The sequence below is a fragment of the Antechinus flavipes genome, chromosome 4 (genome assembly GCF_016432865.1).
Source record: "Antechinus flavipes isolate AdamAnt ecotype Samford, QLD, Australia chromosome 4, AdamAnt_v2, whole genome shotgun sequence".
Taxonomy (NCBI): domain Eukaryota; kingdom Metazoa; phylum Chordata; class Mammalia; order Dasyuromorphia; family Dasyuridae; genus Antechinus; species Antechinus flavipes.
Genome location: NC_067401.1, coordinates 178,743,769 through 178,770,989, shown reverse-complemented (window position 1 = coordinate 178,770,989; position 27,221 = coordinate 178,743,769). Strand labels below are relative to the sequence as shown.

Below are 27,221 nucleotides of genomic sequence, written 5' to 3'. Positions count from 1 at the left end.
AAGAGCGTGCATGCATATACGACCTGGCACTGAGGTATCGTGACGTTGTCTCTTCCCGGAAGTGGGTTTGCCTAGACAAGAGCGCCATGTTGCGTCAGGTGAGAGTTTTGTGTTATTCAGTAGAGTTGATTATACTGTTAGCTTTAGGACCGGAGTTACAATTAAGTACAAGTATTGGCCTCGGGGTTGTGGTGATAGTATCCCAGGGTAGCAGAGGAAGTTCTGGGGATCCCGAAGCGAAGGCGTGCATTTAATGACAGGATTAATTTCTATTTGGTATTTTAAGGACTCCTTAAATCCAACTTTGTCAGGGAGAGGCAGTTCTTTTTGATTGTTGATAACGATATTTTATTTTTATAGATACATGCCTCTAAACCACCTTCGTAAATTTATAGCTGGAACGGCTATTACAACTCCATTTCCTAAATGAAGAAACGGCAGCACAGAGCTTTAGTGACTTCGGCGGGGGGGGGGGGGGGGGGGGGGGGAGGAGGGAGGGAGTCTCGAAAGGTGGTAAATAGCAGGAGTAGAATTTGACTCCAAGGCCTCTAATCTCAAGCTCTGGTACCGCATCGTGTTGTACATCATCTGTAAATGCCTAAATCATTTGGGAAAGGCATTGATGTGCTTTTGAAAAAACAATCTAGCTCCAGTAATTGTGCTTTAATCACATACTATTTTATTAGATAAAATTGGAATAGGTACCGGACTTGTATTTCAGTTTCTAAAGATACGTTCTTTAGAGAATGCCCCCTGTATTATGCGGCTTTTCAAATTTTTAAAATGAAATTTTAGTTTTTTTATCTGTAGAATTCGATTTGGTTGAATTTTTAAAACTACATTGTTCAATTAATTTCAAAAAACATTTGTTGAGTACGCTTGGGGAAGATACTGGGGAAGTATAGAATTGGGGCAATAACAGAGCTTCTTAAAATCCAGCGGGAGGGGCCATAAATCATGATGATGTACATAGATAAGTGGGATACGGGATAGAATATACTAGTAAAGGAAAGGGCCTGATAAAGTGCTCAGGTGGAAAATTGAAAGACATAATTTTTAGCTGGTCTATTAATTAGGGAAGGCTTCCAGTGGGTATAATCTTTTAGCTGAAAGTTGTTGCAAATGGATTTTATTTGCAAGTTGAGGCAGTAGAAAGATTTTGGGTAATTGGTGAAGAATATTTTGAAGAGAGAAAAAAATGAGACAGGTAGGCAATTAGTAGTTCTGGTGAGAGAAAAATCCATTTTCAGGGTTTCTTAACCTTTTTTTTGCATTATGAGCTCTTGACAGAATGGTGAAGCCTTTGGACTCTTCTCAGAATAATGTTTTTAAATGCATAAGCTAGAATCACAAAATATCAAATATGATTGACTAAATATTTTAGAAGTCCATACTTCATGTTAAGAACCTTTGATCTAGAAGATTAGTAGTAAAGGGAGATGAGGTGATAACCCGAGGGACCAGTAGAGTCAAAGAAATAATATATATTTTATTAGTGTATGAGAGACTTAAGTTTATTTTTATCATGCAGTGGAGAAGGAATGGTCAGAAGCACTGAAGGTGAAAAAGAATGAACTTGAGAAGGTGATATGCAGGATCTATGGTGATTTGTGGCTACCTATTCATGTTTGTCCTTTTGTTTAGTTATAGCTTTTCTGTTGTATTTTTGAAGTGAAGACAGTAACAGCAGATCTCATTTCATTTTTAAGTTGTTTACTTACATATTCACAAAAATGTCAATTTATTAAAAATTATTATCATTATTATTCAACTGGGCCTATGACTTCCTTGGCAAAGAGAATTCCTTGTAAGAGAATACTCTCATCTGTGTGCAATTGACACCTGTTCTGGAATATAAAATTGAGTACTAAGAAATTAAGTGACACTGCCAGTATGTCAGAGGAAGGAATTCAATATATGTGTTCCTGACTGCCAAAGTATTTCTCTGCCAGGGATTTGGGATTTTACATTCTAGCATGAAGAAAACAATTAAAACAGTCTTAATCAGCAGTCACTTAATGAGGAACTTAATGTGTGTTAGGCACTCAATGTTTTAAGCTCTAGAGATCCAGAGGAAAAATAAAAAACAAACCACTGTTCTTAAGGAACTTACATTTTTTAAGTAATTCTGTAATTCAGAAGATCCATCATTTTATCAGTATGGGCAGTTAAAGAAAAGTTCATTCTTGATGGTTTGCTAAAGCCTTATATTGTTGTTGAGGCAATTGAGGTTAAGTGACTTGCTCAGGGTCACATAGCTAGGAAGTGTCTGAAACCAGATTGAACTCAGTTCATGACTTCAGTACTGGTGTTCTATTCACTGTATCACCTAGCCACTTTCTGAAGCCTTTTTAAAATGTCATTATTACATACTCATCTGCCATGTCTGAGAACTTGTACAGTACACTAATAGTCTACTTTATTGTGATGGTGTTTTTTTCTGAGAGGAGGGAAATATATTTAAACCTCCATAACTGATGAATCTTTACATTAATCTGAAAAGTGGCTTTGCTTTCCTTTTATATTAATGTTCATATTATGTATTTTGTTTTCTTATCCATACAGGTCTTCTCATATTTCTCTTTTTCTTATTTGTAATTTTTTATATATTTATATTTTTTATATGTTTATATTTTTAAATATATTACATCCATAAACTAATTTTTTGCTAAGCAATTTACCATTTAATAGACACCTACTTTGTTTTTAGATTTTTTTCCTAAAATGGAGGCAGATTGTAACCTTTCTCCATTTTAGTAAATCTTTTTAAAAAAAATTATATGGTCATTCTTCTTTTAACAAGTTATACTGAGCTTTGAATGACAATATTTTTGAGGCCTCGCTCATTTTAAAAAATTGTGTTTTCTTTCTTTAGTCAGTTTCTAGGCATTTTTGGCCTCCTTGTAATAATTGCTTTTTATCTGTTAACATAGAAAATGTTGGTAATCTATGTCAATTTTTGTTCTTTTATCCATTTCCTACATCCTGTTGATTTTTTGGATAATTCTTTTGACCACACAACATTCTAATTAAGTGTTGTTTGGTCTTTATTCTAACAAGTCTGTGTGGCAGGGCCAGCTTAACTTTGACTATTGTTTTACTTTACCCTAGTTTGTAGTTGCTATACCCCTATTTATAATATCTATGAAGATAGGATTGCTCTTTAGATTTTTTTGTAAAATAGAGATTTCTTTGTGAATGATTACCATTGCTTTCCTTAAAAAAAAATTCAAGGGAAAGCTTAATCTTCTTAATCAATGAGAATTTAGGCTATTTAAAGGACTTTTTCTTGATACAAAGGAAAAACTGGTGAGAGCCTTCTTTGGTGCTGCCATAAAGACATTTTTGTCCATAAGACAGTATTGATAGCATTGTAATCATCAGTATTCTAGTGATCTATCAGCTCCCTCTCATGAGCCAGTCTTTGACTAAAATCCTTCTTGTATATACCAGATAGCTAATAAAGACCCAATTTGAGCTTCATACCTGAGGAACCAAGTTTTTCTTGAAATCTTACTGCCTATAAAGAATATACTTTAGTAAATATCAAGAAGATACATGAACTTTGTTCTTTCTAGTGTGGGGGCCAGTTTATCCGAAAATGATTTATTCAGAAAACAATTTCTTTTAAATATAGGAAATGACTGTAATACAGGAGCAAGAAAATTTGATCACTCTTAAAATTATTCCTATAAACCATGCCTCCTGCACTCATCAGTTGCTTTAAGATATAGTTAATTCCTTTATTTGCCTGATGTTTTTTAATACTCATCATTTCTAGGATCTTTTAGTTTTGTCGAATGTACTCAAGATTTATGGGTGTGATATTTTTATGTAAACTCTCCCCATGAGCAATATGTTATGTCATTTTTTTTTCGCTGTTTTTCCCTCTGTCTACTTCTGAACTAAAGGCAATATATTTAATACTATTAAAAACATGTTGATTTAATTTTGAGGATCTAATTGAAGATTTTTTTTTCCTTCTCCTTTTTCTCATCCTCTATAAAAACCAAAATTGTCTTGGTGGTATTCTTTTTGCTTGTGCTTCTCAGAATCATTGCAATGTCAAATGACCAACAGGCTATTTGAATACAATTTATTTTTTTAGAGGAAAAAACCCCAAATATCCTAAATTTGTCTTGCTTCTTATTTTCTTTCTTGAAGGCAGAGAGAAGACATGTTAGCTGAAATAATCTGAGGGATCATCCTTAACCCTTAATCACTAAGGATTCGATACATGCCTTGGTTCACCTGGACTTGGAGTCAGAAAGATCTGAATTTAAATCTTGCTTCAGACCCATCATTTTGAGCCTTGGTGATTAACTTAATTTGCCTCAGTTTTATTTCTTCATCTAGGAAGGAAGGAAATTAGCCATAAAGTTTCCTTCCAGCTTTAAATCCATGATCCTATGATAATGTATATCTTCCCTTTCTCTCTGAGACAATGACAACAAGAGAAAGAGTATAAAAATATATCATAATTATTGTTCAGTCCTTTTTCAGTTTTATCCAACTCTTTTTGACTCTTATTTGAAGTAGCTATTTTCTTTCTAGCTTATTTTTCAATAAGGAAATTGAGACAAATAGTATTATATGACTTATGCAGGGTCAAACAGAAAGTGTCTGAGACCAGATTTGAACTCAGGAAGATGAGTCTTCTTGACCGCACACTTGGCACTATATCCATGGTGCTATCTAGCTTATCCAGAAACTTATTGTCATTTGAGAAATCCATATCCCCAAGGCTTTTCTTATTTGGCTTATAATTGGTGTGGTTGTCAACGTCATTTATTTATTTGGTCTTATCAGTATTAGCGTAATTGAAAAAAGCTTAATTTTGATTCTGGTGTTGTTGCATTGCATTTTTAATTAGACCATTTCCTTTTTAGGACAGTAATGATGACACTGAAAATGTTTCACTGTTTGATGCCAGTGATGACGAGTCATCCAGAACATCAAAGAAGATGAAAATCAGGTATGAATATAGGTATATGGTGGTGGTGTCTTTGAAAGTTCTGCCCTGCTGTGAAAGTCAATGTTTCATTAAGGTTGGATAAAGATATTTATTCCTTGTATTATTTTTAGTTTTAAATCTTTCTATTGCAAGATTGGGGAGAATGGCACTTTAAATATGCTAAGCAAATCTGGTATGTAAAAATTTGGATTTATAAGCAAATTAGGGCATGATTTGATTGGTATAAAATAATAAATTACTTTTTAATGAGAAAGTATGGATAGATTTTGATTACTACTGGTGGATGTGGAGGGAGTACCCAAATCTGTATCCCTGATTCATGGAATGATCAGTTAAGATTCAGTATAATTTAAAAAGTACTGAACTACTAATAATCAGGAAACCTTGGTTTCAATCATAGCTCTTTCAGTTTACTAGCTTATATGACCTTGGACAAATAATTTTACTTTTCTGGCCTTGGAATCATAGGGTCATAGATTAGAGCTGGAAGAAATCCTAGAGGCCATCTGTATTCTGCATCTGTAAAATAAACTGGGCTAGATGAATTTTTAAAATCTCTTCTAGCTCTAACAATATCATAGTGTTTTTTAAAAGTAAGTTCTAATACTGCATGCATATAAGCATGATTTGGTCTACATAGTTCAGGAACACAGCATTTACTTCCTATCAGTTACTAAGCATTTATTAAATGTCAACTATTATTCTTCATACTAGGATTCAGACACAAAGAATGAGCCATACTCTACTTTGAAGGAGATTACAATATCTTGGTTAGGGTGTGTGTGTGTGTGTGTGTGTGTAAGGTGGTCTTTGAGGAGACCTCTGAGGAGGAGTTGAGATATGGAACTGGAGCCTACTGTTTGATGAACAGAGAGAATGCCAGTTTGGTTCGACACAATAGAGTACAAAAAGGTGGGAAATTTATTAATAGGCTGGAAAGGTACGGATAGGCTAGGTTGTGAAGGGCTCTAAAAGCAGAAATGTTCCTATTTTATTCTAGTGGTATAAGGAGTTATTGTAGACATTAAGTAGAAGACTAAAATGCTTAGTTCCATACTTAAAAAATTGCTTTGGTCAGTTTCTGGAGAATAGACTGATGGATAAGACTTAAGGTAGGGACACCAGTTAGAAAGACCTTGTAACAATCTAGGTGCAGGGAAATGAGGGCTTGAACATAGGTGATAGCTATATGACTAGAGAGAAAAGATAACCAAGTTTGGCAAGAGTTTAGATAATGTAGTGAGGAATTGAGGATAACACCAAGGTTTTGAATCTGGGAGATAGAAAGCCTGGTATAGTGGCAAATACTTTACTATGGGGAGGTTAAAGGTGGTTGATGGCTTTGTTCAAGAGTTCTGAGCTTCAGAAGAACTAAAACTGATAAGGTTTTTACACTGAATCTGGGAGCCACCAGATTATATAAGCAGGGCAAAGTACTTCAGATTGGAAATGGATCAGGTTAAAGTTTCTGTACTAGTCAACATTGAAGTTAGGCCTGTAAGTAGCTGCTGAACTTCCAGCTAGTATGAGATAGGAAGACTTAGTTTTCAAAAACAAAAGAAAAAAACACATTGTGTCTTTAAAAGAAGTAGGAAAGTTTGAAAGAGGAAAAAGGTTTTGAAGAAAATAAGAGTTCTGTGCTTCTGCTTCCTCTGTTTACAGTTCAGACTTATAGGTCCTCTCTCTTTCACAGTCCATCTGTATCCATTCTTTTGGACTGGGTTTTTCCTCATGCTTGGAAATATAATCCCTTTTTAATTCTCCTTGATAGAATCCATCATTTCTTTTAAGATGCAGCGTAAGCACTACCTTCTCGAACCTGCTCTCTAACAACTGCCTTCCTTTCATAAACACTTTGTATTTAGTTTATGTTCTATCTATCTATCAGATCAATTCTATATTAAAGGCAGGTAAGTGGCATAATGGATATTCTGGACCTGGAATCAGGAACTCTGAGTTCAATTCTGATCCTAAATACTTAATAGCTCAGTGACTTTCAGAAAATCAGTTAACTTCTATGTACCTCATTTTTCTCATATGTAAAATGGAATAATAGTATCTAGTGTTCAGATTTTTGTGAGAATAAAGTGCTTTGTAAACCTATTGTTATTAGCAAAATTATTAGTCTGTTTATACTTACACATATACTTATTTCCCCATTGGAATATTAGCTCCTTTATAAATAGGGATTATTTCATTTTTGAGATTTGTATTTCCAGTGCTTAATCTTATTTTCTTCATAATAGTTTAATAAATGCTTATTTGTTGATTTGTACATGATAAGTTGGAGATGCTTCTGGGACATTCAGTTTGAAATGATTAATTATGCAACAGTTGGTAATTTCAGAAATTAAAATGTGGGGCGAAAGAGACCAGCTAAATATTTAGATTTCTGAGTTATCTACATTGATATGCTAATTAAATCCATGTGAATTGATGAGATAACCATAAGAAAGATTATATAGGGAAGTAGTTAAGGAACAACCTGCAAAGGAAAAATCACAAAGGTAGGAAAAAACCCAGAGAGGAGAGGCTTTTGAGGAAACAGTAGTAGATAGTGTCAAATGCAGAACTTAAATCAATAAGGATAAGGACTAACAAAATAGCATTAGTTTTGAATATTAGAAATAAAAAATTTAAGACATCATTAAGTGATTATTAACATTCCCCTTTCCACTTCTAGTTTCTTTTTTATATTATACCAGTAAAATCAAATTATACATGCACTCTATGTATACCCATAACAGAAATACTATTCTCAAGATTTCTTCTCTTTTTATCTTTTTATGCTTATCTTGAGTTCTTTATTTAGAGGTCAGTTGGGTTTTTTTTGTTTGTTTGTTTTTGTTTTTGTTTTTTTTAGTTCTAGTCTTCTCATCAGATATAAATGGAATTCATCTGTTTCATTGAAGGACTGACAAAATAGCATTAGTTTTGAAAATTAGAAATAAAAAATTTAAGACATCATTAAGTGATTATTAAGAAATTAAGACATTAAGTCAGAAGCTAAATTCCAAAGGTTTGCAGAGAGAAACTAGTGGCAATGTTTGTAATTAGCTTTTTTCCTGAAGTTTGGCTAAGGAAGGGAAGAGAGATAAAAGATGATAGCTTGAGGTCATATTGATGAGTTTTAGACTTGGGGAACCGAAATGAAATTAGGGATTCTAGTGGTCAGAGAGTTAAATGAGCCCCAGGTTTGGGGTTCAGGGAATCAGATGGAGGGGTTTGTCTTCCTTGCAACCCCTTGGGATTCGGTGCAAGCATAGGTTCTCTGTAAAGGAATTTATAGACCCGAAAACCTAGATTGATAAGGAAGTAGGAGAGAAAAGAGAAGAGGGCATTGAAAAAGGGTATTCCAGTGGGCAGAAGCTCCTTGGGGTGCCAAGCATGGTATGGCTGGCATGTTTGGAACTTCTGCAAAGAGAGGTTTTTAGTTTAGCTTGTTTATAATAGGGGACTTTGGCTATAAGCTGAAGGGAGCTGTGGGTAGAGTCCCAAGTTGGCTCATCGCACTAGGTTTCAGGACTGAGCTGACCCCACCCAGATAACAAAGATGAAACTGTTTGTCCTTCCAGGTGGAGTCCATCACTGAGGCAGAGTTGAAGGAGATTTTCTCCTTTAAGGATTTTCAGAGTTTCGGATTCCCCTCTTCAATATTAGAGTTAAATGATTTTTGAGGATGAGGCAAATTTGAGCCTATCCACTCACTTTTTACTTTAGCAGAGTAGCCTGTTTTTGTTTCCTTATTGGCAGTATTTCACTCCTTCCTCTACTTTTATACTATTTGATCCCCATTCCTGAAATGTTCTTTCTCAAACCTTTAGCTCCTTTCAAGCTTCATCCTCAGTGCTGTCTCCTTCAAAAAGCATTTTCTGCTTCCATCTAGTTGTTAATAACTTAATACAAATATCTTGCTTTCTCCCAGTATTCCTTTTAGGAAGACACTGCTTTTTTTTTTTTTTTTATTTTTCTGTCTCCATTGCCTAGCACAGTTCCTAATTAGGCATATGAAAGCTTAATAAGTGCTTGTTGAGTGATTAAAGTAGAAAAGAACAGTTCTATAGAAATTGGGTCATAAAAATCATGGACTTGCAAATATCTATTTTATCTACTCTTTTTAATAAAATAAAATGTTTCTGATAGACTTAACCTATAAAGATTTCTGAGGATCTGGGGGTTGTTCTATATAAGTTCATAGAGCTTAATGGTAAATAAGGTTATAGCACTATTAGGTAAATAGCATCCCTATTCTTAAAATTTTCTGGTAGTTTTGATGAATATAAATAATTACAAAAAGTTTTACATGGTATATTTTCTGTAAAATTAGGGTTTGATCATAGTAAGAGGTAGTGTGGTATAATAGATGGCTAGCCTTGGAATTAAGATGATGACTTAGCTACAAGTCCTGCTCTGACAAATACTGTATTTGGGATAGTGAGCAGGTCACTTTCTCAGTGATTTAGACCAGTGGCCTCCAAATATTTTTGACCTTGCAACTTTATCAATAACAAAACAAAAATTGAACACATACTCCCCCAATATGTTATCTTATAAAACACACAAATAATAATTAAAATAAAGAAGTAAAAGTAGAATAACATTTGATCCTAGGATATAGAGGAGAAGGTTCTAGAGTTTATAGTCAAACCTGCTCTTGAGGAAAATCACTTTGGCAGTTCTTATTAATAATGGAGAGGGGAGGAAAGAGACTGGAGATATTAAGGACAATTAGAAGCCTATTAGAATATTACTACTAGGTCTGTATCACAGATAAATGAAAGGAAAAGGACATACATACATACCTATATCTATACACATAGAAATATTTATAATAGTCCTTTTTTTTGTGGTGGCAAAGAATTGGAAATTGAGGAGATACCCATCACTTGAGGAATGGCTGAACAAGTTGTGGTATATAATTGCGATGTGAGCTGTGAGAAATGATGAGCTGGATGGTTTCAAAAAAACCTGGGATGACTGAACTGGAATGAACTGTAAGTGAAATGAGCAGGTTGCACTCAGTAATAGCAATATTGTAATGGTGATCAACTGTGAAAATCTTAACTGCTCTGATCAATAGAGTGTTCCGAGACATTTCCAAAGGACTCATGTTAAAAATACTGTTTACCTCCAAAGACAGCATGGATGAAATCTGAGAAACATAATTTTTTCACTCTATAGTTTTATTGCTTTTTCTTTGCTGATGGTGGGGGGGAGGGGAGAAGGAGAAGAGCAACATGACTAATATGAAAATGTTTTATGTGATTTCACATGTATAATTGATAGTATATTTCTTTTTTTTTTTCTCAAAAGTATTTTATTTTTGATAGTATATTTCTTAATTTCTTAGTGGAAGGGCAGAAATAAAATTCAGAACTCATTTTTTAAGAATGCAAAATAAAGAAATAAACAATAAATTTATTTTTAAAAGGGGAATTTTATTGGCAATATACCTGGTGAGAAATGATGAAGGCCTAAACTAGGATGCTGATGATGTGAATAGAGAAAAGGGAATAAATGTGAAGGTAAAAATAACAAGATTTGATAGCTGAATGATATGTGGAAAAGGGATAAAGGAAAAAGAGAAATCCACAATGACACTGAGGATTTGATAACTTGGGGTAATGGAGTCAATAGTAAATTGACTTATAGTCAATAATAAAAGAGAAGTTTGGAAGGATAAACAATTGTACATGGTCCCAACTGGAGAAGATTGGGAGTTTGTCTAACAAAGGACTTGGATTAAGAGTATGTTAGAGACAAGGAAGCCCTATGATGATTGGGTGTTTTAGTGAAGGTCAGAGTCTTCCAACATTCATAGCACTTAATCCATCTTGGAGGCCACTACCCTAGACAACTCTTTTAAGATTGTGACTTGCAGAACAATTGCTTATGTACATTGATAATTTCTTCATTGAGAGATTTACTTATGTTAATGAAATCACAGATCTATCCCATACTTTGTGATATTTCTGAAAACAGACTTCCTCACTCAATTTCAAGATGTTTGGTGAAAAGATAAGGTTAAAATGGGTCTAGACATGAAGAATGATATTATAAACAAAAGAACATAGGATAGTTTGCCTCTCAGATCTGGAGGAGGAAGGAATTTGTGATCAAATAAGAACTAGAGATCATTATTGATTACAAAATAGATAATTTTGATTATATTAAGTTAAAAAGTTTTTGTACAAAACTAAGGCAAACAAGATTAGAAGGGAAGCAATAAATTTGGAAAACATTTTTTACATTCAGAGATTCTGATAAAGGCCTCACTTCTAAAATATATAGAGAATTGACTCAAATTTATAAGAATTCAAGCCATTCTGCAATTGATAAATGGGTCAAAGGATGTGCATGGACTATTTTCAGATGAAGAAATTGAAACTATTTCTAGTCATATAAAAAGGTGCTCCAAATCACTATTGATCAGAGAAATGCAAATTAAGACAACTCTGAGATACAATTTATACACCTCTCAGATTGGCTAAGATTATAAAAAGATAATGAAGAATGTTGAAGGGGATGTGGGAAAACTGGACACTGACCCATTGTTGGGTGGATCCAACCATTCTGGAGAGCAATTTGGAATTATGCTCAAAAAGTTATCAAACTTGGACAGAAGCAGCTACACCCAAAGAAAGAACACTGGGAAATGAATATAAACTGCTTGCATTTTTGTTTTTCTTCCCAGGTTATTTATACCTTCGGAATCCAATTCTTCCTGTGCAATAAGAGAACTCTTCGGTTCTGCACACATATATTGTATCTAGGATATACTGTAACCTATTTAACATGTAAAGGACTGCTTGCCTTCTGGGGGAGGGGGTAGAGAGAGGGAGGGGAAAAATCGGAACAGAAGTGAGTGCAAGGGATAATGCTGTAAAAAATTACCCTGGCATGGGTTCTGTCAATAAAAAGTTATTTAAAAAAAAAAAGAAAAGAAAAAGAAAAAAAAGTTATCAAACTGTGTATACCCTTTGATCCATCAGTGTTTCTCCTGGACTTATATCCCAAAGAGATCTTAAAAGGAGGGAAAGGGAACCACATGTGCAAAAATGTTTGTGGCAGCCCTTTTTGTAGTGGCTTTAGAAACTGGAAACCGAATGGAAGCCCATCAATTGGAGAATGGCTGAATAAATTATGGTATATGAATATTATAGAATATAATTTTTCTGTAAGAAATGACCAGCAGGATGATTTCAGAAAGGCCTGCAGAGACTTATATGAACTGATGTTAAGTGAAATGAGCAGAACCAGGAGATCATTGTACATGGCAACAGCAAGTCTATATGATGATCAATTTTGATGGATATGGCTCTCTTCAATAATGAAATGATTCAAACCAATTTCAGTTGTTCAGTAATGAAGAGAACCATCTATACCCAGAGAGAAGACTATGGAAACTGAGTGTATACCACAACATAGCAATTTCATTCTTTCTGTTGTTTACTTGCATTTTGTTTTCTTTCTCAGTTTTTTTTTTCTTCTTGATCCGACTTTTCTTGTGCAGCAAGATAGCTGTATAACTATACTTATATTGGGATTTAACATATATTGTAACATATTTAACATATATTGGACTACCTGACATCTAGGGGAGGGAGTGGGGGGAAAGAGAGGAAAATTTGGAACAGGTTTTGCAAGGATCAATGTTGAAAAATTACCCATGCATATGTTTTGTAAATAAAAAGCTTTAAAAAATGTTTGGTGAAACAGGAGCTGTCTACTTTGAGCCCAGACAATTATTTTTATTGTTCTTTTTAATGATTCAAGTAACTCTATTTTTAACTTTAGAACTTTTTCATCTCACTTTACACAGTAATATAATTATAATCTCTGTGTTATGCTTATATTTGCAGACATCCGGTGGCATCGTTTTTCCATTTATTCTTTCGACTTGGTGCAATAATTGTTTATCTTCTATGTGAATTGCTGAGTAGCAGCTTTATTGCCTGTATGGTGACAATTATCTTGTTATTATCATGTGACTTTTGGACAGTAAAGGTATGCTTTAAAAAAAAAATGTTCAGCATTTAATTAATAAATGTTAAGAACTTGTCAGATATCGGGCTAAGCATTGTTGATTCAAAGAAAGAGATAAGATAGAGCCTGCCCTCAAGAAGCTTATAGTCTGAAACTGAAGAGGTTGGGGAAGGAGAAGGAAGTTATTTAGCTTATTGAAATCCTGTAACATTGTGGGAAATGATCTGAGGAATAAGAGTTGATTTCATGTTATAGAATGATGTGTTTCACCTGGTGATCATGAATCTGGGAAAGTAGCTTAATGAAAAATAGTGAGCCGAATGTTTTGAGTATCCTCCATTATGGAAGATCTGAGAGGAGCTCTCCAATTACCTACTTTTCACTTTTCTAGTCAGAGGGAGCAGTATCCTTGGTCTGGGAGTGCTGAAGAGATATGAATTTCAGGGTTGATTTCCTCTTGAGAAAGAAGGATTGTTTTAAAATATCAAGGGACATGAAACTTAAAAGAGTTTTAAAATGTCTTGCCAAAATGTGTGAGACTTTTGTGGATATTTTTGGCAGGGGTTAATTGCCAGCGTTGTTCCTTCATGTTAAACTATACCAAAAAGCAGATAAAAAATAGGACATTACTCTTACAATGTGATTCTCAAACTTTTCCATGGAAACATGATGTTCCAGAATGATAGTTTTTCCATCTAAAATATTGTTTATGTTTCTTAATATAAAAGTAGACTTAATTTCCTCTTTTTTGTTCCAAAATTTCCCTCAGCCCTTCTAGTTCTTCCAGATTAGAATTTAATATTTTGAATCCCAAAGTGTCCCATGGCTGAAATAGTTGGTGAATACTACCCTTCATATTGTGGCTGTACCATGTATTACTTCTTAGCCTTAAATAAAACAGCAATTTTCCTTAGAGATACCGATCTCATTTTCTGCTTGTAGGTAATTCAGTTGTTTCAGACGCACAGAAAAAAAACCCATATTTAGCACAACTAACTTAAAGTTTGCTTCAAAATTATGTTACATAAGATAAACTGAGATAAAGTTCTGACCATGATCAATTTATTAGTAAAGCACAAATTTACTAACAAATAGGATCACAGCTTCCTTAGTGAAGGCAAAACGCCAAATGAGGGGGACAGTTTTCTTTCATAATTTTATAATTTTAAATAGCAAAGCCAGCATCATAAAGAAAATATGTTCAGATAGAAGTTAGGAATAACGTCTACCAATTGTTCCTCTCTCTTTCTTGTGACTAAGAAATGTTCATTGTTTGAGTCCATTTGGCATCTGCAGGGATGGAGATAGCAGCTCAGATTTGTGGGGATTGCTAATTATCCTTGAAGGCATCCTTGAAGGGTAGCTTGGTGTAATACAGACACTAGACCAGACTCCCTTGTTTCTGTCTCCATTAAGGATAATAGATTTCCTTGTAACAAGAGTAGAACAAAGATTAATAGGAGAGCTAAATTTCTAAACTTAATTCATTGACAGGATACATGAATTTCTGAACTAAATTTAGAGATAAAGAATCATAACTTAGTTATAGGGCAAAGTCAGTTTACTGTAAGTAGGATCAATTTAAAAAGACACAGAATGAATCTGATTATTTCAGTTACTTTTAATATTTTTGATGAGTTAGTAGATATGTATAGAATCCAGCAAGCCCTAATATCACTCAATAAATCTTTTTAAGCACTTAATTATATGGTTAAAGATATAAGATGGCCCATGCCTTGTACTTTAGTTGATAAGAGACATGCATAGTAAAAAGGTAATTATATAAATACAAGGTAGGATATAAATGCCAAATGAGTGACACAGATTGTAAGTTCTTAATTCATAGATCCTTTCCTCTGTAAAGGATGTCAGGAACTATCTAGTTCAATCCTCTCATTTTATAGGTAAGGAAATTGAGTTTGAGATGTCATATGGCTTGGCCAAGGTCACAAAGGCACAGGAATTAAGAACTAAAGACGAAACTTGAAATCAAGTCTCTGATGCCAAAATCAGTGAAAAACTGCTACCATTGGACTTCAGAGGACCTAGATAGGTGGGGATAATTGTATGAAGTTTAAGGAAAGTGTGAGATGTGAGTGGACATATAAAGAATGAATATAATTGTATAGATGGAGACAGGGAAGAAAGAAAAGTCATCTTTGTGTTTGAGATTAGAGGAAAGTATTGGAGGCTCAGTATAAATGCAAATATAAAATAGAACAGATGAATGTGATTATTCTGAGTGCCTTTTACATTCCTCCTTCTCCCCTCTTGCAAAAAAAGTAAAATAAAACTCTTGTAACAAATCTTATGAAAATGAGATTCAAATATTTCCCTCTCACTGATTTCATCCTTTTTTTTTTTTTTTAAGTTTTTCACTTGTATACCAGTGTGTTCCTCCTTCAGGTCTTCTTTTCTGTTCTTCTCTTGTTGGGATCTTTATAAACTGTTAACTCATTAGAGTTGATAGATTATTGATCTGATCTTACAAGAAGATGTTTTGGACCAGAACCTGAAACAAGGTACTAAGTAGAACTAATTGATACAATGCTTGTGTTTGCACCTTTACTCATTGGAGTTCACACATTTGGGAAATTTCAGGGTTTAGTATGAGATATCTGAATTCACACCTCCCTTGAGCTCTTAGGGCCAGAGAGCACCATGGGAGAAAATCCATAATCCTATTCTCTCAGAAGAGTCATATATAAGCCAGTGAAGAGTGATTCAAGGGAATATTTTCCACTTGGCTGGCTGGTGGCGGAAGGAGAGTTTTGGGAGGAAGAAGCTACGAGTGGAGAGTTGAGCAGGAGATTGAGAAGGCTCTCTGTGGTAGCTGGGCTCCTGCACTTCCCCCACTGAGACCAAGCTGGTCTGAAAGATTCGCCAGAAAGCTAGCCAACTCCCAAGTGAAGGAGACAAGAGATTCATTCCATCTTTGTGCTGGCTGGAGGCTGAAGAAAGCAGAGGCAGAGACTGAAGGACAAAACCTTTGGATTTGGAGACATTCAGAGGGAGCTCTTGGAACCAAGCAGAGAGAGAGGCCTCGAAGAATCTAGCTATCCAGGCCCAAGGAAAGAGACAAGATTTGTAAGGAGAAATAAACGTTTATATTTTTACCAGCTGGCTGTATTTGGGGTAATTATTGATCCGAACTGATACTAAAGCTGCCTCCAAGAAAACCTCCCCCGAGAAACCTGCTCTTTCCCCCAGAGAGAACCATCATCTTTATTGTATTTTAAAGAAGAAAAAAGATCACCACATTCTCTTAAGATGAACACTTACTTACTATAATCACTCCCTAATTAGACTTAAGGGGCTCCCTAATTAGACCCCTAATGATGATAGACTTCTGAGGAAACATTTCCTTATTATTCATATCATCTCCTTATCTTAGAACGTAAATATCTTATCCTATTTTAGTCTTTTATGCTGCTTCTTCATATTTGCTGAATCCTCATCTAGATCTCCCACAGACCTCTGACCCAGGCACTCTACTTTTCTCTCTCTACCATTTCAACCATAATAAAGAATGGGTGGGTTTAGGGAAAAAGACAATAAATTTCATTTTGTATATATTGAGTTTAAGATACCTACTGAACAGTCAGTTCAAAGTATCTGAAAGGCAGTTGGAGATGTGATATTAGAAGTCATCGATAAGACCGGATAGGTAGATTTGAAAATCATCAGCATAGAGATAGAAATTAAATCCACGAAAGCCAACAAGATCACCAGGAGAGATGAGTGTTTTAAAAACTTGAGAAGTGACTATCAAGAAAAAGAGGCTATCAAAGATTGTAGGCAGTTCAAGAATAATGAGGACTGAGAAAAGTTTTTTTGATTTGGCATTTAGAAAATCATTAATTTTGGAGAGAACAATTCAGTGGAATGAGAAGGTCAGAACCCAAACAAGGGGTTAAAAAGGGAGAGTAAGGAAAATAGAAACACTTATTGTATAAAGTCTTTACAAGGAATTGGGATACAAAGAGCATAAGAAATATAGGGTGATAGTGGGGATGTAAGGAGTAGGCAAGGTTTTTTTTCAGGATAACAAAAACATGGGCCTGTTTCTAGGCAGTAGGAAGTGAGCCTTGCTTACTAGGTAGAAATCCTCTCAACTTTCACTGGATCTGTGAATCAGCAGTAAATAGTGAGCAATAGAGCTATCCAGTTAGCACCTGTTATTCTCAGCATAAAGTCAGGGAGCACATGCTCTAGATTTGGGACTTCTACTACCCTTATGCCCATTCTCAGGTATGTCCTCATTCAATCCCTGTATTTGAATGTTTTGTGGAACCACTTTTTGATTTGACCCTGTCTGCATTATCCATAGAACTCTGTCTTTAAGAGGCTGAAGCTTCAACTAGGAAAAATGATTTATTACATGTGATTTTTTTTCCTTAGATTTCTCAATCAGGACTTATTTGGATTTAATTTCAATCTTTATGCTGAATAGCTTTCATTTTCCTTCCTTTTGTCCTTTTTATAAAACTTTTACTTTCTAACATAACCTCACTTCTAGTTCAGACGCCTTTTTTCCAGTTAAATCTTTGTTTCTGTTTCCCTTATTATCTCTAACAACCTGGACTGTGGAAACATTTTCATTCCCTTCTCTTTCCTAGATTGAAGTCAGCCCATACATAAAGTCAGCAGAAATGTAAATGTTGCACAGCCATTGGTAGTTGCAATACCATTTTACTTCATCCTGGCTGAAATATTCAGCCTTGTATTTTTTTAGATAATTTATTTGATATTTAAACTTTAATCATCTTCTTAAAACTTTTACAACCATTTATTATGTCTTAATAACTTGAGGGGATCTTTCAACAACTCCATGGCTAAGCCCCACTTCCCCTTTCACCGGAATCATATTTGTTATGTCATTTTGCTTTACTCTACTGAGTTGCCTTACCTTTTAATTGTTTAATGTACCTTTTCTTGTCTTGACCTGCCCAGCTACTTTCTTTCCTGTGGAGATCTTACTGTTCAGATCCTACTGCCTGATATTTATTTTTCTTTAATTCTTTTAAATTTTACTTGAATCAGTTCTGCTTTCATCTTTCTCTCACAGAACTGCAACATGACATCAGGAAGAATATCTGGGGCTGAAGATTATTCTAATTTAACTATTCCTCAGTTTCTCCAAATTTCAACCTTTTTGGCCTGTATTAATTCTAACACTTTCAAATCACCTATATGAATTTCCTTTTTATTCAATTTATGTCTGACCTTCTGCTCTTTCTCGCATAGCTTTTTACTCAGGTCTTCTGATTCCAAGTGTAGCATACATTTTATTTACTATTAGTAGCTCTTCTCCCCTAGCTTACCTCTCTCTCTTATTTCCAGTCTGTTATCTACTGATTATTTCCTTGATGGACGTCTACAAACTTACTTAGGTCCCTCTCATCCATAAAAAAATCATTCATTTGATCCTGACATACCTGAAGCCATTAACTCTCTTCACTTAGAATACTGCTTTACTTTCCACTCATTTCTAAGTCCCTTGCATTCTGGTTTCTAGCTCCATATCATAGCTTTGAAATTAAAATTCATATTCTGTTTGAACTTTGAAATTTTCTTTATTGTTTATTATTCCCCTACAAGGGCAGCTAGGTGCCTTAGTGGATAGAGTGCTAGTTATCTTTATCTAAATATTATACCAGCACCTTAAGTTCAGAATATTTATGCCTGGGTTCACTGTTTTCCATTCTAGACTATTATTCTCTTTTCTAGTTGTCTAGTTAGCCTTTCTTAAGGGCACCATTATTGTCCTTTTCATTTAGGTTTAAAACCTCAGAGTCATATTTTACTTTGCTCTTCTCCTTAATGTTACAACTAACCATTTGTCAAGTCTTCTCTATACTGGCATCTTTTTTTTTTTTTCAGTTACTTTTTTTCATTTATTATTAGTAGTAGCATATAACATTCATCACTGGTATTCCACAATACTTGATCTGTTTCTGTTTTATAATAATAAGCTTTTTATTTTTCAAAATACATGCAAAGATATTTCTCAGCATTCACCCTTGCAAAACCTTGTGTTCCAAATTTTTCTGCTTCTCTCCCCATCTCTCCTCTCCCCTAGACAGCAAGTAATCCAATATAGGTTAAACATGTACAATTCTTCTAAATATATTTCCACATTTATCATGCTGAACAAGAAAAATCAGATCAAAAAGGAAAAAAAAATGAGAAAGCAAAAACAAGCAAGCAAACGAGAACAACAACAAAAAAGATAAAAAACTGTTACACACATTCAGTCCCCCATAGTCTCTGGATGCAGGTAGCTCTCTCATCCCAAGTCTATTGGAATTGTATTTTGTCTTCAACTTGATTTGAGTCTCCTTATTAACCTATTCATTTGTGTCCTTCAATCAAGCTTCCACAAAACTTTCAGAATAATATTGTAAAGTACAGGATTAAACATGGCATTACTCTTCTCAAAAACTTTTGTTTATTCGATGATACTTTCAGGATAAAGTACAAATTCTTTAGCATGGCCTGTGGGCCAGGATAGTTCATGGAGACACTTTTTGCCTGATTTCACATTACTTGTCAGTTCATATAGTCTCTGATCTTCCTAGATCTGAATATCAGCTGTTCCCTCAATTGTATTTAACTTGAGATAAAATGTGTAAAAAGTTTTGTATATCTTAAAGCCCCATCTAAGCTATTATTTCTTATGTCTCTGCATTTTTACAAGTTTCCCCAAATGTAGTTTCTTCTCATTTGAGTTTCTTTGTATTTGAGATACCTCAGCTGCTATCTCCTTCATCATCATCATCATCATAGCTAGTTTTATGATTCATATGATGTTTTAAGGATTGCAAAGCTCTTTACAAATACTATCTCATTTTATCACAATCCTTCATAGACTTCCCTTTTTGTTAGTGTTTTCTTCTTCCTCAAATATTTCTAGACAGTCTGATCTCTTTGTTCCTTTTACTTAAGTAGTATCACACTTAACTAGTGTTTTAGTATCATTTCCTATTGCATCTGTCTCTTGGCAGTAGAATGAATATAAATTCCTTAAGAGTAGAGGCCACTTACTGTTGTTTTTTTGTTTTTTTTTTTGGGGGGGGGGTGGGGATGGAGTGGAGGTTGTTTTTTTTTTTTCATGCCCAATGGCTAATACAGTATTTGCATACAGGCATCTAAGAAATATTTGTCAATTTGCATTGTTATTTCCCTTTGAAAAACTGAGCATATGCATAGTAGAAAAACAGAAGTCTAGAGTACCACAATGTACAAAAATTATTATAGTAAAGGTAGAATGGGGTTACTAGACTATTAGCTACCTCAGAAGGGAGCCATTATATGTGTATGTCTGTATTGGGAGGGGGAGGTTGGAGTTGGATTATTATGAAAACTGGGTTTAGTGAAACTATTTTAAAATGTATACTTTGTATCTTAGGGAAACAGATATGTAGATATTAAGAGCATATTATCCTGAATGTTCCTATAAATTGATTTGCAATAGCAGTGGTGGGGGTTATAGGACCCTCAAGACATAGAATAGATATAAATTGATAAAGGAAGAAAGGAAGGAAAGAAAGAAGAGAGGAAAGTAGAAGGGTGAGGAGAGGTCAGGTCAACCAAAGAATAAGAGTATTAGAGATAAAAAGAGAAGAATTGAAGATGGGTGAAAGTGTTTAACAGAAGGAATTGTTGATTATGGAAATTCTTACTTTTTTTCTTGCCTACTTATATTTTTGCTGCTGTTGCTATATGATCCATTAACTTTTGTCCAGATCTACTTCTTCATTTATTTTCCCAACTATTGGATATGAAGGAGATGAAAATGACTATCCTACTGAGTAATTCTTTTGAGAGTTGAAGTGTGTGTGTGTGTGTGTGTGTGTGTGGGTGTGTGTATGTATGTGTGTGTGTGTGTACATATATACATACACATATATATCTTTTTTTTTTTTTTTTTAACAGAATATAACAGGTAGGCTTATGGTTGGCTTGCGCTGGTGGAATCATATAGATGATGATGGAAAGAGTCACTGGGTGTTTGAGGCTCGAAAGGTAAACTTTCTGTTATTTTTGTCATTTAAGTTTAAGAAATTTTACAGGTGAACTATATAGTATTTAAAACAATAGCTACTTAATAGGTAATTCAAAATCATGTGATAAATTCTGTGAGCTGACTGGAATGAATTTGTAAAATCTCTTAACCTATCATTTTTAAAAATTCAGCAAGTAAAAATAAAAATGCATATCCTATTCTATTATACAGATAAATTGGTTGCATTATAATGAATTAAACTTGCTCTCTGCCTATAATTTCTTATTGACCTTAGCTTAACACTACTGTTATCTCTGCATGGCACTCTCATTTTTTAGGATAAAAATATCAAAAGTTTAAGAAGTATCAAGTCTAAAGAGATAGGAGTTTGAATAGCAAAGTACATCATGTTGTACTTTGTATAATTGTCACGTAGGACATTCCAAGTTATCCTTACCAAATGATAGACTGTTCCCAATGTGTTTGTAACTATTTTTAGATAAGGTATTTTTTTATTAATTTCTGGATTCATTGATTATTAGTAACACAGAATACACTATTGAACTTAAATTCCTTCTTAGGAATTAAATCAAGATAAAAGGACCTCTTCAGAAGCTGAATCACGAATTTTTTGGTTAGGATTAATTTCCTGTCCAATTATATGGGTGATATTTGCCTTTAGTGCTCTCTTCTCCTTCAAATTGAAATGGCTGGTAAGTGCTGATTTGATGAATCACATTTTGAAGATGAGGCTAGTTCTTGACCTTACATATTTTTCTTGAGATTAATTCAAGTTGCTGGCATGACTTCCCTGACCAAAACACTTTTCCTTGAGAACTCCCCTAAGTATTATTGTCCTATATTAGAATTAAGCAATTTATATTTTTGTAAATATTCATCCATTTCACCTTATCAGTTTTACAACTTTGAGATACGACTACACACCTCCAAGATTGGCTAAGATGACAGGAAAAAATAATGAATATGGGAAAACTAGGACACTGATACATTGTTGATGGAACTGTGAATGGATCCAATCATTCTGGAGAACAATTTGGAACTATGCTTACAAAATTATCAAACTGTGCATACCCTTTGACCCAGCAGTGTTTCTACTTGGCCTATATCCCAAAGAGATCTTAAAGGAGAGAAAGGGATCCACATGTGCAAAAATGTTTGTGGCAGCCCCTTTTTGTAGTGGCTTTAGAAACTGGAAACTGAATGGATGCCTATCAATTGGAGAATGGCTGAATAAATTATGGTATATGAATATTATGGAATATTATTGTTCTGTAAGAAACAACCAGCAGGATGATTTCAGAAAGGCCTGGAAAGACTTACATGAACTGATGCTAAGTGAAATGAGAAGAACCAGGAAATCATTATACATGGCAACAATAATACTATATGATGATCAATTCTGATGGACATGGCTCTCTTCAACAATGAGATTATTCAAACCAATTCCAATTGTTCAGTGATGAAGAGAGCCATCTACATCCCGAGAGAGGACTGTGGGAACTGAGTGTGGACCACAACATAGCATTCTCACTCATTCTATTGTTGTTTGCTTGCATTTTGTTTTCTTTCTCAGTTTTTTTCCCTTCTTGATCTGATTTTTTTGTGTGCAGCAAGATAACTTTATAATATGTATATATGTATTGGATTCAACATATATTTTAATATATTTAACATGTATTGGACTACCTGCCATCTGGAAGGAAAGGGGGGGAGAGGGGGAAGGAGGGGATAATTTGGAACAGAAGCCTTTGCCAGGGTCAATGTTGAAAAATTACCCATGCACATGTTTTGTAAATAAAAAGCTGTAATAAAAAAAATAATAATAAAGGTAAGGTGTTTTGTGTGTGGGGGGGGGGGAGGTAAACATTATTTGATAAGACTATCAAATGGTTTTTCTCCTTTTCTAGGCAGTGGTCATCATGGGTGTGGTACTACAGGGTGCCAACCTATATGGCTACATCAGGTGCAAAGTAGGCAACAAGAATAATTTAACCAGTATGGCAACTACTTATCTTGGAAAACAGTTCTTGAGACAAGTAAGTATTTTCTGGTTGGAAGAGCATTTAGAAAAGGAACAAAAACTATTAAAATCTGTGACTGGTCAGCAATTAATGTTTTCTAATTTAAAGTTGTGATATTCTAGTTCTGCTAAATACAATTCCTCTGCATAAAATTATATGATATAGGTTGGTTTTGATTTAGGAATTTGAGGGATTTTGGACACACCTTTGAAATAATTGGAAACATTATAGGATTGTTGCAAATCAGTGATTAAGATATAGTGACCTAGTGCTTTGTCATCTCTGCAATGTTCTCTTTTCTCAAATATAATCATTCTTTGGGAGCAGGTTTCTTGGGGAGCTTCTGGAGGCAGCCTTAGTTCTGGTTCCATGTAATAATCATCTCAAATGCAGCCAGTTGTTAAAAGTTCAGATCCTTTATTATCTCCTTCCAAATAGTCCAGTTAGCTTTCTTAGAGGCCTGTCTCTCTCCTTGGTTCCGAGAGTTCCTGCCGCTAGTCTTTTAGTTTTTCCAGCTTCTGCCTCTAGCTTAATTCTGACTCCAAAGCCTCCAGCCAGCAGAAAGGTGGAATATGGAATGAATCTGTCTCCTCCTCTGAGTGTTTCTAGTGGGCTTCTATGTCTGGCCCTGAGAGCTTCTTGCTTATATGCTGTAGTATACATCAATCTCTATCTCACTAGGAAACCATTATTTGTTGTAGGATTAAATCAATGCTAAATTAGATTTAACCATTGTCTCCTCAATTTCATTTAGTACCTTGTTTCAAGTTCTGGCCCATAACATCTCCTTGTAAGATCAGATCAATTCTACTGTCTTAGTACTTTGTAAGAATAATAACAATCTCACTGGTTGAAAACCAATAAACTTCATTGAAGTGAGTACATTTTATTGGGTTAGCCTAGTTAGCAGACATTTATAAAGTATCTACTTTCCAAAGTATTGTACTAAGATTAGCTATTTCTGCTTATGAGTTGTTCCCTCTTTGTCCTTTGATTACTTTTTAATAGGTTTTTAAATCTTATTGCTTTTAATATGGAATTTTTCCCATTCTCCCAGAACATTAAAGATGATCAAATATCTTGAAGATAAAGAGAAGAAATATATTTTGTTCTACTGAGGAACAACTGAAGAGATTGTCTTGGTCCTTTTGGAATTAAATAATTATCTTGGGATGGGTGAAATCATTAGAGACTTTTCTCACTTAAAATAAATTTTTTTAAGATGATGCTTTTGCCATAAAATCTGAAAAAAAATTTTTTTAAGGTTGTTTCCTCAATACTGAATAGTATATGCCTATTCATAATGTTAGAAGATGGGAAATTATTTAAAATATGAGTTGTTTTGAATGTTGGCTTGCATTTCATAAATCATCTCTACAAAATACTATATTTCATTGAGAAATTTCTCACTTAAATTATAAGCAAATAAAATTACATGCTATACCCAGTTTGTCAGTACTGTTAAATTCAAATAATTTTAATGGGAAGTGTTTATTTTTATTTGTTCAGTAAACTGTTCATGCATGTGCTATTTATCATATGTACTTTGCTGTAGCAGTCTCTATAATTTATAGTTGTGTGTGTGTGTGTGTGTGTGTGTGTGTGTGTGTGCACATATGTTTAGTATATATGGCTCTGAATTTTATGTTGAGCTCATTGCAAATTCTTGGAAAGTCATATCAAGTGTAATGAAAATGTTAGTGGCCCAAAATGTACACATAATAATGTATTGCTTTTTGTATTAGGTTGAGAATAATTGTTTATTGGTGTGGCAAATGCCTAAAATCAGATTTTGTTTTATAATTTCTTTTGTTATTGAAATAATTGGGATGTTGGAAATAATAAGATTTAATTATAGCATATTTTAATGTGTTTCACTTAAATAGTTCTATAAATTTTGGTTGTATACTTTGAAGAGACTTTTTTATAAATATATAGTAAAAAAGTTCTAAGAAATTATTTAATGGGGTAAATTGTTTGTATTGAGTGACAAGATGCACAGTCATTACAGTATATATTTTTTAAAATTTCTTTTTGTTAAGTGGAAAATGTCTTTGTTATATTTGATTAATTATATATTTCTGTCCTGCAGAATGATTCTACACATATTCTCACCTAGCACAAGAGGAGACATTTAGTCATAATGTCTTAAATGCTGGGATTATAGTGAAATGCAAAAATTAAAAAATCAATATCTCCCTTCAAGGGGCTTCTCTATGATTTTGAGGCAAACATTTTACTTTCCCCACAGAACCCATTCAATTAGGTTCCAAGCATTCTTTCTGACAACCTATAACTCTAGTAATCAAAAGGGTTGTTGGATTTGTAGTAGAAGGATTTGGGGTTGAATCCTGACTGATTCATCTGAACCCAGGTACCCCTCAGGTCTTTTCAGGATCCCTCCAAAGTCTAAATCTATGTTCTTATGTATCTGAGTTTTATTAAAATGTGTGCTTTATTTATATTCCTGTATATGTGTGCATATTTTTCTTCTAGCCAGCTCTACCTTCTTCACTTTATCACTTCATCAAGTTCTTTTTTTGTGGCTCTGAATTTTTACTGTTTTGTATATGATGTAATAATATTTAAACTTTAATATTACACTTTATTCCACAATAACCCAATTGTTGACAATTTTTAAAATTATCATCAATAGTACAGCTATGAATTTATTTGTGTATATGGCTTTTTTTCTTGCTGAAGTTAACCATTTTAGAGGAAATAACTGTATATTTTATATATTATGCATTTATGTATAAATTCTGTATATTGTCACTAGTCAAAGGGCATGAACTCTTATAACTTCCTCTTTATTAACAATTTTTGTAACTATGCCAGTTATATATTAATGTGCCTTATTTCTCATAACTTCATAACATTGAATTTTCATATCTTAAACAATTTGATGATAAAAGATCCTAATTGAAAATTTTTTAAACTTGTATTTCTTTGGCTACTAGTGATTTTGAACAGTTTTTAAGACCATTATAATTTGGATTTATTTTTAAATTGTTGATAAAATCATAGATTAAAGGTTGTTCTCTAGTTCAACCTCTTCATTTTACTTAAGATGAAATCAAAGCTCAGAAATGCTCATTGAATCACCCACGATTAGATCCACATAAGCAGAATCAGGATTCAAATCCCACTCATTAACTAAAAATCCTCTATATGTGACCCTGGACAAATCACTTAAGTCTGTCTCAGTTTCCTCCTCTCTAAATGAGCTAGAAAAGAAAATGGCAAAGTACTCCAATGTCTTTGCCAAGAAAATCCTGAATAAGGTCACGAATAATTGTATGCAACTGAAAAAGAACAGCAACCAACAATTCTAGTGATGGTATCTTACACTGAATGCTAATATTCCCACCTACTTACTCTTCCATTCATACAGTATCTTTTAATTATGGATTTATTGATTTTTATTTATGTAAGAGCTTTTAAATTTATATGCTCTGTTATTATTTCTAAAACTATCCTTTGTCTTTACCTTGATCTTCATTTCTCTATCCATTCTTGTCTTCTCTAGTTCAACATCGTTGCTTTGGCTTCTCTTTGGCTTCTCTTCTTTTCCTTATTTCTCAACATATTGGCCTGATGGTTGACCACTTAAGCTATACACAATTATTAGCTATTCTTGAATCCTTATTCTATAACCAGTCATTCTGTGCCAATGCCTAGTTTGGATTATTATCACCAGTTGGTTTCTCTGCTTCTATTAGCATTTTGTTAATTTATTAAATTAATTTTATTAAATGCTGGATAAAATTATTCCCAAAGTTTTGAATGAATTAGTAAAATTGATGCAGCATTTATTAAGTATATATTGTGTGCAAAGCATGTTATTCAGTACTGAATGAATACTAAATACTGAAAAGAATTCACAATTCCATACCCTTTGAACCTAAGACTCCATTACTGGATATATATATATATATTCCCCCATAAAGAAAAAGCTCCCGTATATTCCAAAATATTTGTAGCAGCATTTTTTGTGATAGCTAAGAATTAGATACAAAATAGATTCCCATCAGTTGGGGAATGAGTGCAATGGAATATTGTTGTGCTTTAAGAAATTATTTGTGTAATGAATATAGATTATATCAGGTGATACAGACAGAAATAAACAGAATCAAGAAAACAATATACAATAACTACAACAATGTGCAAAGAACAGAAACATCAAAAAGTAAATAATAATCAAATGATA

At 33.8% G+C, this 27,221-nt stretch overlaps 1 protein-coding gene across 4 annotated transcripts; it reads left to right on the top strand.

Annotated features, from left to right (window-relative positions):
• Nucleotides 1-25,475, top strand: TVP23C (trans-golgi network vesicle protein 23 homolog C). Of its 4 annotated transcripts, none has more exons than XM_051995613.1 (7): nucleotides 3-98; nucleotides 4,890-4,975; nucleotides 12,838-12,982; nucleotides 20,900-20,989; nucleotides 21,551-21,682; nucleotides 22,898-23,026; nucleotides 24,069-25,475. In XM_051995613.1, the coding sequence occupies exons 1-7, from the start codon at nucleotides 87-89 to the stop codon at nucleotides 24,093-24,095; spliced, it is 621 nt and encodes a 206-aa protein (XP_051851573.1). In that variant the 5' UTR covers nucleotides 3-86; the 3' UTR covers nucleotides 24,096-25,475. The 4 variants fall into 4 exon arrangements, with proteins under 4 accessions (XP_051851575.1, XP_051851573.1, XP_051851574.1 ...); XM_051995614.1 differs by lacking the exon at nucleotides 3-98 and adding an exon at nucleotides 4,199-4,315; XM_051995615.1 differs by lacking the exons at nucleotides 22,898-23,026; nucleotides 24,069-25,475 and adding an exon at nucleotides 21,886-22,860 and having other exon boundaries at nucleotides 1-98.
• Nucleotides 25,476-27,221: the final 1,746 nt, after the last annotated feature.

Excerpts from the sequence above, each read along its gene's own strand:
- TVP23C (XM_051995613.1), top strand. Across the intron at positions 12,983-20,899 it reads GTGACTTTTGGACAGTAAAG|AATATAACAGGTAGGCTTAT; the intron begins GTATGCTTTAAA and ends TTTTTTTAACAG. Across the intron at positions 20,990-21,550 it reads GGGTGTTTGAGGCTCGAAAG|GAATTAAATCAAGATAAAAG; the intron begins GTAAACTTTCTG and ends ATTCCTTCTTAG.